The 14624-nt window shown below is 37.5% G+C and overlaps 1 protein-coding gene across 1 annotated transcript in view; it reads right to left on the bottom strand.

Moving 5' to 3' along the window:
- Positions 1-3261: 3261 nt before the first annotated feature.
- LOC107726642 (forkhead box protein O1-A-like) overlaps positions 3262-14624 on the bottom strand; it is a 42396-nt gene continuing 31033 nt past the window's right edge. Inside the window, exons 2-4 of the mRNA XM_016536307.1 lie at positions 5884-6075; positions 4562-5775; positions 3262-4375 (exon numbers count right to left, since the gene is read on the bottom strand). Coding sequence (XP_016391793.1) covers positions 4372-4375; positions 4562-5775; positions 5884-6075 — 1410 coding nt within the window. The 3' untranslated portion in view covers positions 3262-4371. The remainder of the gene's footprint in view (positions 4376-4561; positions 5776-5883; positions 6076-14624) is intronic.

Below are 14624 nucleotides of genomic sequence, written 5' to 3'. Positions count from 1 at the left end.
GTGTGGGCACTCTATAAATCTGTTAAAATGTGTGGATATCCCTGATAATACACTTAAATATGTGTTTTAATTTTTTTATGATCAAAATAATTGTATTCCACGTTTGTCACATACCTTTACTATACTGTACTGGACATTGGTTTTAACATTTCCCATAAGCCATCAACACTTCCAAAGCTTCCTTGTGAATGAATAAAGAGACATTGGATTCTTCTTTATATAACATCATTTATATACACATGACTTTTTACAGCGGTAGCATGTTTCTTGTACAGGAATACAAGCACAACATCGGCATAAAGAACAAAATCAGAGCACAATGGCCTCACATTACACAAACTGTTTGCTCACTGCTGACGAACTTAAAGAATAAAGATATAATATACATATGTCAGTATTGGCATGTCAGCTTAACAACATAATTTTTCTCTTACTGATTATTACTTTCTCCACTACATAAACAAACTGCACCTTTATCATCTTTTGATTGTGAATCAAATCATTTTTGTACATATGTTAAAAAATGTAACAGTTTGTTTCAAAATAGATAATCTTCACTTTTTCATATCTCTATGAGAACTGATTACATCTACAAGACAAAGTGCAATATTTTAATGTATATATAATCATCTTTTGATTGTGAATCAAATCATTTTTGTACATATGTTAAAAAATGTAACAGTTTGTTTCAAAATAGATAATCTACAAGACAAAGTGCAATATTTTAATGTATATATTTTTTTTTTCATTAAAAATTGGTCCAAACTCCACAATCTGAAGAAAAACAGCTGAATGTTCTTGCAAATTTGTTTCAATAATCAATATTAGTTTTTTTTCTTTTTCAGTTGTCCATGTTTTTTTTTACAAACTGCTGCTAAATACAAGAATAACAGTGTACAAAAAGCTGTGCATGTAAATTATCTTCTACTCTATAAATATACTTCATATTCTTCAGAACTATGAACTAACATCTGTGACATTAACATGACTCCACAGCTCTATCAAACATGAAATATCAAATATCTCGTCATCGTAAAAACATACTGGAGATGACAATAATTGTAATAATCATTAAAGTACACGGATGTGCATAGGTGTGCTCACCTGCTAAATTCACAAAGCAAATGCATGTTCATGTTGGGCACAGAGTAATCTGGTCTTCTTCTTGTGCCGAGTGAGGCAGTGTGGGTCAGAGATTAATAATAATATTTTAATGATATTAGCTGTTTAAGTTAACAAACGTCTTGCATTCTTCTCACGACTCTACCTCACTGTGTCCCAACCAGGTGCAACAATGAATTTGTCTGTCCATACTGAAAATGAAAATTATGGCACAGCCAATCATATTTTATGTTACATATTGAATTATGTAGAGTGGGATTTTGGACCAATGACATTTCACAGTGGGTGGTACACAGTACGAAGCCACAGGAACAGAAACCGAAATACCAACGAGTAACTTGTGGCTTGTTGATCTATCACATTACGCCTGGTTAGAAAACAGTGTTAGCTTCCTTAAAGAACACCTCTAATAACATCAAGCATTTAATATTTAGCCAATAATGAAAACCAAACATATCTTACATATCTTAGTTTTCTACAAAGCATTAAATGTCTTCAACGTTTGTTTTATAATACTACTTGAAACCATGTTTCTTGAAACCATGTTGAGCATTTTCAAGTCTTCAATTAATTGTCTTAGATATCTGTAATTTTTGCTGGCCAATTTCAAAATTTTTATAGTCTAGAAGTGCATATGGGTGCAAACTTTTTAAATTCATGGTAAAGGGAATAAGAAACTAAAATGAAGTGGAAATGAAAAACAAAAGTTGAGGCACCACAGACTTGGAAAACCACCACAAACTTGTAGAACGTATATATCACAGTGCCTGCAGTTTGAGAGAGATGTGAATTAAAATAGAAATATAATACAAATGCAAATGATACACCATGATGATACAATCACACCACTTTTCCTTCAGTCAAATAATGTTAAGTCAAAAAGGCAGATACATGTAGCTTTACTACAGCAACAGATTCGATTGGAGTCACCTAGACCTGTAGCTCTAAACTACATTAACCACTGTAAAAGGTTTTGGTGGTGAAATTCAGGATTGGTTTTTTGAAGACCCCAAATCTCAAAGTAATGTATCCAAAATGTCAAATTATGGGATCATTTATTTGCCCTCATGTTGTTCCAAACCTGTGTGACTTTTTTCAATGACACAAATGAATTTTGTTTAAGAATGTCTTGGCTGCTCTTTCTCATACAATGGAAAAAAATGAATATAGGATTGGGTCAATTGAAATTTGTCATTTTTCACAGAAAACCTCCAAAACAAACATGGCTCTATAAGACATGCAAAGAAACACAAAAAAAACAATGGTGTTTGCCATCAAATGGCGGTGACCATTTTTGTAGTTCAAAAGACTTGACAGTAGTGTTGGGCGATATGCTCAATTTTCATATCGTCCTATCGTCAGCCTGTGAGAACGCCGATACATGATATTATCGTGCTAATTTATGTAATTATTTACTTAGTTTCATTGCGAGAAAGTGAAGCGTACTCCAGCAACTCCAGCGTAAGTCTAAAAGCAGCCTACTCTTTTTAATATGACTGAATTTGTATTTAAAATTATAACAAATTAATAGAAACATCGTAAGTTACTAATTATAATACTTACTTTTTCTCAGTTATTCAAAAAGCAGCTACAGAAAACGAGCAAAAAGAATTCGTGAGTCAGAATTCAGTCAGCGCGCGCTGAACAACAGAACTCCGCTGTTTCAGTGATGACTCATCTGAATGCATCTGATTGGCCATTGCATTCATAAGCTCAGCATAATCGTGTGTGATTGGTTAGAACGCGCAATACTGTAAAAACGCGGAAAAATAAATATAATGCAACAAATAAGCCCTAATATTAATTAGATAGTATTACTAGCCTGATAATAATAATAATAATAATAATAATAATAATCGTCTTGCTATCGTCAAAGGCATCAGCCACAGGCGATATCTCTGTCTATCGTCGATACACGATACTATCGTCTATCGGCACAACCCTACTTGACAGACTTAGTCCCCATTCATTTTCATTACATGGCAAAGAGCAGCCAGGTTATTGTTCAAAATGTCAACTTTTGCGTTTCACAAAATAAATAAATTGGTTTGGAAAAAAATTATGTTACATTTTTAGTAAATTATGCATTTTTTATTATTGGGTGAACTATTTCTTTAAATAATAAAAATCTCAAACTGAAGGCAATAATAAACAGCAATAAGAATAATTGTGATAATACAAAAGAAAAAACTTCTATATATAATAGTCTTCTTATATTTCTACTTTATAAGTTTTTGAAATATATATATTACATGTATTTACAAGAAATGTGGAAAGATGTATATAATTCAGATGAGAAATACTATTCCATGTAAGCCTACCAAAATGTAAAATGACAAGTCCAGTTTCTCTCAGATTTACAAAACAACATTAAATCTGTTGCCCTGATTGTTGATATCATTGTGTAAACTCTCTGTACACCAGTTGATAGTAACACACTCGTTAGAAATGTAGTACATCTGCCCTACATCAAATATGCTGAGACAGAATGAAAGTGTTACAAGACAGAAATGAAAGTGTAATGATGTACTGAATGTGACGTAGTTCAACCAGTCTGCAACAATTTCCCTAACGTTTTCAAGGTCATGTTTGTGCAGGACTATTTCTAAATAAATCTATTTACAGTCATTCCTGCCTACCCTTTTTCCAGTTTTTCTTCCCATTAAGGCCAATCATGGAGTCTCCATGAAGCACAGCATGAATGTGCTACCCTCGGCAAAAATTGCAGAGTAGGGTTTTGAACTGACAGCACAACAATGAATGAGCTATTACCTTGGGAGTCACTTCTGAGGTGTATCGAATGAACTTGAGGTGTGCTGCCTGGTGTTGGATTTGATGGTTATACCTTATCACAGTTTGCCCTTAATGGAAATGCGGCTGTAAAATCATAACTGAAAATTGGTGTGGACATTGGTAAGTTTGTGTTGCAGCAGATGTAAGGGCCTCAGGTTTTCATTGCCCTGATTTGACGACTGATTCTCTACAGCAAGAAGAAGGCAGCAAAATAAAGCTTGTCAATTTGGCTGTGGAGCACAGGCACCTGGTTTGGCACTTTTGAACTTTTGAATGTGAGAAAACGTCCTTGCAATTTAGCTCTGTACTGAGCCAGTGTGCTTGGCAGTGTAAGGTCGTATCTCAGCCACCTCTGCTGAAGAAAGTGAAAGAAAAATGGGGGCTACGTTCCCTGACGAGGTGTTTGAATGCGTGTGGACAGCCGCTCAGCGCTGCTGTTCTCCAGTTGAGAGTTCTTTACCTGTAAAAATCAAAAGACATCAAATTCATTGACTGCCCAAGAGGCCACTTTACATATCATCTACACAAGTTTTTAAATGTGTGTTTTACAAAACTACTCAAAAAGTTATTTTGAAAGTCCTGTTTCAGGACTTCAGATACTGTTGAGTTGTTAAAATCTTATAAGTTTAATAAAAGTAGCTCCTACCCAGACACCCAGCTGTGAGTGGTGGTCTTTACACTGTGAGTTGGGAACCCCTGTTGGGTGGCCATAGGGTCAAAGTTGAAGTCCAGCGATTCTCCGTCCATGAGCGTATCATGCAAGATGGATTCAACGTCACATTCAAATCGCTCCACAGGCATCCCGTCCAGATCACTGGGCAGTTTCTCCAGGTGTTGCTGTTGCTGGTGGGGCATCATCCCTGGACTGCGTCCATATCCGTTGCTGTTGACACTGCAGTAAGGAGGAAGCCCACCTCCAAGATGACTGGAGCCTCCGTACTGCATCTGCATGGCTGACTTGACGTTTCCCAAGCATCCACCAGCACCGCTGTGACCAATCCCGGTCAGAGGGTGCAACGATCGCCCATTCAGTGCCAGAGAAGTGGCTTGTCCGTGCATATTGTGTGGATGAGAGAGGGTATGGCTGTGAGATGCTCCACCTCCCATAAGTTCATTCCGTCCACTGCTGTAGGGAGGCAACATACATCTACTTCCTCCAGCTGACTGGGAGACGACCGTGTCCACTGAGGGCATGAGATTTCCAGGCTCTCCATCAGATGTAAGAAGCTCCTTCAGCAGCCCTGCTGTGCAGTTAAACTGGCCCATAGTTCCTGGGCCGGAAACAAAACTGGGCTTGCTTTCTGGCAGAGGCTGCATCGGCATGGGTGACATGCTGCCCATTCCTGCCTGACTGTAGAGACACTTACGATAGTCTTGTTGGGTCTGCTGGCTGACCGCAGCCAGACCTGGGGAACTGTAGGGGGAGTAACCAGGACTGGCCTGCATGAGCGAAGAGGGTGAGGACTGGTTGGATCCTGACCCAGGCCCCCCTGTGGACCCCACTGATGGGTTCTTAGGTGAGAGCAAGTTGAGGTTATCCAGAAGGTTCTCCATCACATTCTCAGAGCCACTGTGACCCAGAGAACCAGACATTTCAGACAAGCTGGGGAGAGTGGAGGTCATTTTGGCACCTGACCCAGGGCCTGGGTAGACCATGTGGACATCAGAGTCGCCAAGTTCGTCGTCAATAAAGGGCGAGAGACGGCCACTCAGTGTGCTGGCATTGGAGCTGGTGCGGGGACGGAAAGCCGTCCAGGCATCAAAGTCATCGTTGCTGTGGGAGTTTGGACTGCCGGGCCATTTGCCGTACTGAGAGCCTGGGCTGTCTCCGCCCCCCTCAGCCCCTCCCTGAAGAGCCAGCTATAAAGTTGAACGAAACAACTTGTAAGAAAAATAACTGTATACACAAATCTATAATGTGTACTGTTTATGAAAGAGATTGCAGCAGGTCTGGTGTGCAGCTTTTACCTTTTTTTTTGCTGCTCGTCCTCTGCTCTTGGCAAACTTGCTGTTGTTGTCCATGGAGGCGGCCCGGCGTCTAGGCGACTTGCCGCTTTTGCCGCCTTCTGGGTTGAGCATCCACCAAGAGCTCTTACCTGTCCCCTCATTCTGCACTCGGATAAACCTACTATGTAGGGACAGGTTGTGTCTGATTGAGTTCTGTGGAAGAGAGAGAGAGAGCAAGGAGAAAAAAGTGTGAGTGTTATGCTCGTAGTTTGCTTTGTTCCCGTAAATTCCCCTCTGACGGTAAATCAGCAGAGTGCAAATCCTCACAGCAGCTGTTTTCTATTAAAGCTTTTTTTCTCTTCACCTCCACTTACGTCCACTCACCATTTCCTTCACCTATATGCATCATTTTCTGACATTCAAAGAAGACTTGAGGACAGTTTTCCTTGACCACTGGCCATTCTTATAAACATATTCTTGTACATATTTACAGATTGCTCTCAGTGGTCCATTCAAATAGAATGAGAGAGTGCCTTCGATGTTTTGGTGTGAATCATGAAAACATAATTCTATTTTTAGTGACGAAGGACATTCCTATTTTAAGTGTAATCCTCAAGTTTAGAGCTCCAAGACTATTATTAATGATATATCCGTCTTGAAGAACCTCTTCCTTCAAAAGTGGATGAATTGATTTGAAGGTATTAAAGATGACGTACCCTCTCAGTTTTATGAGCAGATGTGTAAGCCATTCAACATATGTGTAAGCCAGTTGATTAACTAAAAGAGCATAAACACTGTCGTTTTCAGCACATTGCTTTGTTTGAGTGGCTTGGCCTGTCAGTTTCTGCCCTCAACCAATAACAGGAGTTTCTTTATAGGAGTGCAAAATAAATAAATAAATGCACTGCCACATGATCTGACTTAATTAGCAACATCTCACTTAAACAGCAACCTGTCTTAATGACCAAAACAGCCATTTCTGTGCCTGTTATTCTATTGTTGCCAATGAATAGTTGTGGCACTAGGGCAAATTTAGGGTAGTAAAAATTATGTACTTTCTTTCACTCTGATGAGCTCACATCCCATAGTGTCTGGCAAACACAGGTAAACATTCAGCCTGGCATAGACGCATTACCTGTGTTGTCATGGTGATCTCAATCATTAAGACCATTTTCCTTAGAGAGGTGGAAAATGGGGGATTTTTGAAATGCTGGCCTAATGCCTCCTGTGTCTAATTTAGAGTTGTTAATGGATAGTTACAGGATGCGATGGCAGCTTAAGATGGTCGTTGCGGTTGTTTGTGAACTAAAAGGCTTTATGAAGCACATGCAGAGACAGTTATTTATTTATTCATTTTGGTAAATCTAGCCTATATCCTAAATCCTAATCATATAGTGACTGTAATGTTGCAGACATGCTCAAGAGAAACAGATCTTGAAAGATCAAATGTAATTAATGTAATTCATATAACGTATAGGCTATGTTCTCAATGTCTTTCTAATTCTGAATAAAATTATTTTTAATCAAATCAAATTTATCAATCGTAAGGCTGCATCCTAGTGAGGCTGCATCTGTCCTAGTCCAGTCTTTCTGAGAGTCCTCCACAGCATTAAACTCTTGAATGAGACAGTCTAGTAAGTCCCTCTGGCTACGTCATTAAAGTTTCCACCCCCTGTGCTCACAGCACAAAAATGATATTGACAATTTTAAAAAGTTCATTAAACAATTTTACAAATTAAACATTTTATTTCAGCAGATTGCTAATGCAACATTTCTCATTTTCATTTAACTTGATGTGCTAAAATAAATACAACTAAAACTGAAATAAAAATGTGAGTGTCAGTACGTTTTTAAAGCGATCACATATTTTGACCTTTTTACAAAATAAGCAAATTTATAGTCAAATGGAGTAACCTCGAGATTTTTTTTTTAACATTTGTTTAAAAAAATGCATGAAAAAGACTAGACTACTAGAAATTGCGTAAAGCCAGCCAATCGTAAACATCTCTCAGCTTTGTTGCGGGCAGTATGCATCACATGGTTCAAATTAGCAGAATAACTACAGATAACATCCTATGATGACGTACATTATGTGTGTCAGCATTGACAGAGCGAAGCAAAATCTGAAAATCAAATGAATCACAACAATTCAGAGCTATGCACACATGAATCCAAAGCAGAACAGCACCAACTAAAGTAATATTGCTCCGCTAACTATCTGGTTCCAATTTTGAACTTAAAACTGCAGACATGAAAACAGTGTCACTACTTTAAAACACAACTTTGAAAGTCATGTGAAATGTGTCTTGGCCAGTTCGCAAATATGCATAGTGTGACAAATTTAACCACAACCACATTAGAAGAGGATTCACTGATGGATATATGGAGAGGTTTGGGTGAATGGGAGCACCGGGGGTCTGGGGAATACCAGGACAGAACACAGCATTCTGAGTGGGAACAGTCTGGCAGAGCAGTACATCTGGATGTGGCCAAAGTGTTATCAAAGTGTCCGTGTACTAGCGGTGAACTATTGAAACTGCAGTTCCTTCTCTGATGCTACCTAGGAATGATGACAAACTGGAGCTATGAGAGAGTCCATTTATCCTGTTTGACTGCTGCACTGTATGTTGTGTCCTCTAAATACCACAAGCAAACTGAGTTCCTCCAAACCGCAGTTTAATCTGTCCCTAAAACTATGAGAACAAACAAAGAGAACCCAAATGATATCAAAGCGCACTCATCCTGTGTGCAGGTCTGCAGCTTCCTTCCTGATTGACACATTTTTAGCCTGTTTTGACAATAGTTGATGTATTAGTGATGGCAGAACACAGGAACTTCGACATTCCAGCTAATCACTGTGTTCAAAGTTCAAATGTAATCACAGCTAGCCCGCTAATATCTCATCTGGAACTACAGTGTCCCAATCCACATTCCTGCCTGTGGATACTAAACCCCAACCATCACTCTTGTTGTGTGAAGATCCTATAATCTTGGGTTTGCAATGATACTGCCATTTCACAAATACCACAATAGTACACACAACGAGACGGCATTATATAAAACTGAGCAATTTCTATAATGTTATGATCAAGTAAGAACACAACGTGTCATCTATGCAACTGAAACATGTAATTATATTGACCTACAGTGAAAATGTAGTATATTGTGCTGTGCTGAAAATTGTCCACATTTCAGTTATTTCATTTCGTTATATATTTTTATTCAACATACCTTTAATACAATAACTGTACTGTAGAGTTATCAATTCATGAATGAATGAATGAATGAATAAATAAATAATTTAGAAGAAATTATTTGATGGTGCCCACAACGAAATAATAAAAAACTGTAGTTGTAACTGTAGTTGTAGTTGTTATGATCATATAAAATGCATCTATGTATCAACATGCCTAAATGTTATGTTTTAAAATGAATTTAATTTAACTGTGAACATTTCTGCAGGTGCCGCCATGTTCACTTGAGCTCATACATTTGCATATGGAAGTTTGACTTCAAGTTGCATACTGTTGAACTTTCTCAAATTTAGTTGGAAATTCAAATTTTCATTTACATGGAGCATACAACTGGCTACAGAAGGAATATTTTAAAACCATCTAACATTGTATGAAAGAAATTTTATATAAATTTTCTGAGCAAAGTATATTTTGAACTTAACTCTCTCTCTCTCTCTCTCTCTCTATATATATATATATATATATATATATACATATAAAGAGAATAATTGTATAGTTGCATGACTGTTGTAAATAAAATGTACTAAAATGTTGTGGCAGAAATGACACATTAAAATTTGTCCATTTAAATTCCCTGATATTTCCAGGTTGTCCAAAATGTGTCAACATACCCTCACATGTACCACTATTACATATTCAAAGTGTTTTCACATACATTCAAATTTTACATACACACGATTTGAAGCCCCTGCTACAGGAACAATGAAGAAAGTCAACAGCAAGAGCCAAACACCAGGAAGTGACCACATGAAAGAGGACTGTCACAGGAAGCCGGCCTCACTTCCTGTCTTTCAGGAAGCAGTGGTTGTGTATTTGAGCCTTTGAGTTTGTGTGTGGAATGGACTGGAATGCCAGGCCACAGAGCCAAGCTGGGCGTGGAGAGAGAGCTGCTCTACTGCACTCCTCCTTTGGCAGACTTCTGTTTGGCACCAGATCCAGCCATAGTCATTCTCACTCCAAAGAGAATAAACAGACCACAGATTCAAACCCAAGAGCTCAACTACAGCCAAAGGAGAGCCCACTCCACTGTCCCCTTAAATAATGGACATCTAGACATTACATATGCCTTATAATGTCTCTGTAAAACACGGCCCCATGGACTGATAAGTATAAATCTTACAGAGAGCTTTAAAGGAATTTTTAATGTAAGTACTGCACGTGTAGCATCTGATAGCATGCCACGCATGTGATACATAAGGGTAAAAATCATATCACCGTTATTTAAAAAAATGATATCGCGATACATATTGATATTGAATTATTGTCCAGCCCTATGTGAAATTAGGGTGAAAATTACTTAAATATAGGATATCTAAGTATGCATACTCTACCAAAGTATGTGAACTCAAATTCTTTGATTTTATGTGTCATTACATTTAGAAATATGCTTCATCATAATTTATAATGCTGCGCAAGTACACAATGCATTCTCAGTGTTGCCACAAGGGGCAATATTGTCGGCATTATACAATGACTTCATATGATTTACACAAACTCAGAAATGTCACTGTGATATAACTGTCCTGATATCATGTGGCGTGACTCCCCAAAAACATATTATGAATGATTAAATTCACCAAAAATACTTAAAAATATATTTCATTTTCATTTCATTCAATTATTATTATTTTTTTAAACAATGATGAAGTTACAAATGTAAGGAAAATAAGTATATACTTTAATTACTTTTTATTTGATGGTTACACCACTATACATTTTTAGAATCATTCAGTGCAGACATGTAAACAATGTTAAAAAATGGTATAAACATTTTTTAATTTTTCAAGAACTTGGCAAAAACATTTTAAAATTATTTTTAAAAAAGCTTTACTTTTCTTTACACGGTGTCTACACTGGACGTGAGCAGTGCGATCGGACAAAATTACAGATAACCCATTATAATTAGTGATGGCCCAATGCGACGCCAACAGTAAACTGGTGCCATATTCAATTTCTGACGTAGTCCATGTGCTTGCCCAACTTTCTACAACAGTGTGTTCAGTGTAGACTAGGGTTGCCAACTTCAGAAAATGAAAATAAGGGACAATTGTGATTCTTTATAGGAAAATAAGGGACACTCAAAATATTTACACTATACCACAGTATATGTATAAAAAGTGTATAAAAGGTTCTCAGAAATAATCACATTTGTTTTGCTTAACCTATTATGTACAATTATTCTAAAAAGAAGTTTTTGAAATGGCATACAAAAAATGTCACACGTTACACACAAACCATCGGCCTGAGTAAATTGTGACTGCATAAGTGGGAGGTGGATATACTGTGTAATTGCATAGATACATACATATGGCATACAATTTGAACCTCTATGAAATGTTAGTCAGTAAAGCATTTTTTTTAAACAATGGCACTTCAAATTTTGGACTAAAATGTTATTGCAACCATGTAGCCTGAATGAATGAAAATGAATATGTTAATATTCAATTAAATAGAACTTAGACAGTTAGTCTGGGTTGCTTTTGGTGTTTAAATTTGTGCTTCAATAATGAGGTTCAAGTTTAAAAATAGGCCTATGCTAGAAGTTAAAAAAAAAAAAAATTAAAAATAAAATCCCCTTGATTTAACAACATTAACTTTCAATAATGAAAGATTTCTTCCCTAAGACTGCATGTTTTCTTGCCTAGCTGGATGTTGTGCTCATGATCAATAATAATGTTGTTCGCATTCGCCCAACTGATTGGCCTAAATCAAAATTCGGACGATAAAAGGGAATTGCCGTTAGCGCGAGTATTGCTCGGACCAAACTGACAATTTTGGTCCATAAGTGTGTAGTTATGTATTTTGCCTTTATACTGCATTATGGATTTTCAAGCAAGCAAGTCAGTTAAACTGTTGGCATGTTTATAACTAGCTACCTGAATAATATAGTGCAGATATTTCAAAGTAACTCTATCATCCCCTTGAATACTGACGCTGGATTCCGCCAAGTACGCATGCTTGCAATACACTGACCAAGCATTCGTGTCTGCATGCTTGCATATAGTATATTTCTGGCTTAGGTATGTGGTTGTATATGTATATTTGATTATATACTAAAATGTTAGTGATTTTACGCGACACACTAACATACACTAGTGTTTGTATTTGAGTGAGTGTGCGTGTCACTGTAAGCTGCACAGGCAGATGTGTAGGTCATGTGTTCGGGGCAGTCCATAAGCCAAGGACACAGAGTTCCATTTCTATTTCTCTCCCTCCTTACTTCAATCCCTTCGTCCAAGGAGCCTGAAAGGCCACACTGTTCTGTGACTGCGACCACTCCTTCCCCCTCTCATTCCATCTCTATGCATCCAAGATTTACTGAAGGCATCAGCATTGGGAATCAAAACCCAGTTCTTTATCAGAACAACAGATGAGCAAAACAACATTAAAACAATGAAAATTCAGTACTGATAGATGGTGGGTTGCCTGAAAGACTAGTCAACTAGTCAGCCTTAACTCAGAGTCTTGTATAATTGGGCTGGTTTGGGGTTTAGATGTTTCTTAAGCACTGTTTTGATGTGTTTTTGTGTTAAAAAACTGAGAACAATGGAATGGAACTGACAGCAGGGGTCTTTAAAATTTAGACAGTTTTTATACTGGACTATTAACACTTAAATGCAATGCTTGTGGTTTGTTGTTTAAAAGATGCACAAAAATGACTAAAGAATGTGCACTGTGGCAGTGGTGGCCTTGGTCACACTAGATTTTTTTAGCATGCAAAATTTCTTCGGACATAGCAACAAACAGGATATAACGTCATGATCAGTGATGTCTTTAAAAAAAAATCAACTTCATAATTCAAAAATGTGAATACATATGATCTATCCACTTCCGTGCATGCAGCGCTTGCAGCCTGTGGCTTTATTGTTTATGTTCTTTCAATTCAAATTTGCAGGTCAGATTTCACCACAACTGAGCATTGGAACATATATATAAACCATATAACAATTAAATTATTATATTTATTAATTAATAATCATTTTTTTCATAACACTCTTTATATTCAAACAGAATCCCAAAGTGCTACAAATTAAAAACAAAAAGACAAAAGAAATGTTAAGAATCAATCAAAAGCTCTGCTAAAAAGGTAGGTTTTGAGACCACATTTAAAAGCATCCACAGTCTGTGGAGTCCTCAGATGGTCACAGGGAGAGCATTCCACAGGTTCGGAGCACCTAAGCAGAAAGCCCGATCTACAGAGCTTGGTCCTTCTAAATAAGTATCTAAATAAATTCTAAACAAAACACTGGTTCAACCAAATGATTTTCATGACGGAGCAAAATACTAAGGGTGGCGAATCAGCATAATATCAAAATAAATTGTATTTCAGCTGAACTGTAAGCTTGCAGTCTGATTTGAATGTGATGATAGAACCTGTAGGCCTGCAGAAGCAAGGAACAACGTCTAAAGCAGAACTAAAATGCCACTATAATCGTCCTCTGTGCTCTAAAAAGGAAAACTCCCCAGGAAAAGACAGCAGAAAGAAGGCCTGTATGACTCAAATGTAGCCACATGTGAGAGCTTCTCTAATGGTTAAAATACACAAAAGACCATTTCCAGCCTGCTCTTAATAATCAGATGTGTGATGACATAACCTAAAATGTGTGATGACATAACCTCATTCCTAAAAGACTTCAAAGCTTTATGCAGCCATGGGGGAGTGGATGCTATGACACCTGTGCAGAAGGATAGCAGAGGTTACAACAAATGCAGTTATGCTCCTCACAACGGTCACATCTCCTTCAAAAGACAAAGTCCAGCATAAAACGAGGGTCTAATTATGCATTCATTTTGAGCGTTGGCCTCGTGTTGGGTCATGTCTGGTGTAGACAGTGCTGCTTTCTGCTGACAGACATCAAGAATGTGTGAGTGTGGTTAGCAGGAGACAGAGAGAGCGCCCAGACCTGTCATTAGCTCATCACTAGCTCAGCAGGTCTCACACGTACTAAGTATAACCCAAGCCCCAGAACTGAAGCAGTCAGGTGGAAACGAACCCAACTGCTCCGAAGCGTTAGCCCTGGAGAAAAACTAAAAGTTTAGCATTATGAACAAAATCTAAATTGACGGTATCAAGTTTTGTTACATCACAATAAATAAAGGTGCTTTTGTGGGGAATTCCATGGAAGAAAATGGTTTCTATATTTATTACTCACTTGCTAAGGCATAATTTTGGATAATCCAAAAAATTAAATACTTTACAAATAGAAGGTAATCTCATTTGACTTGAAAAATTAGCTCATGCCTTTCAGGAGGTGTCACGTCTACCATGACCACTAATATGCTATAATGTGTTATGCTTTCACAAATACTGTAACTTTGTGGTGGCATACAACTAGTTGTCCCCAACTAGACATGACACTATTCGATGACTGTTTTTGTCATCATCAATCTCTCTTTGTTTTTTTCTTTGTCATAATAGCCCTGACAGACACAAATTAACCTGCACTTTTATCCCTTTGTTAGAACTGTTATATTGTATTATATTATATTACGCGACGTGACATGTAG

Source organism: Sinocyclocheilus rhinocerous, unplaced genomic scaffold (assembly GCF_001515625.1).
Source record: "Sinocyclocheilus rhinocerous isolate Xijiao unplaced genomic scaffold, SAMN03320098_v1.1 scaffold974, whole genome shotgun sequence".
Taxonomy (NCBI): domain Eukaryota; kingdom Metazoa; phylum Chordata; class Actinopteri; order Cypriniformes; family Cyprinidae; genus Sinocyclocheilus; species Sinocyclocheilus rhinocerous.
The sequence above is the reverse complement of the archived record's forward strand: the minus strand, read 5'-3'. Positions and strand labels throughout refer to the sequence as shown.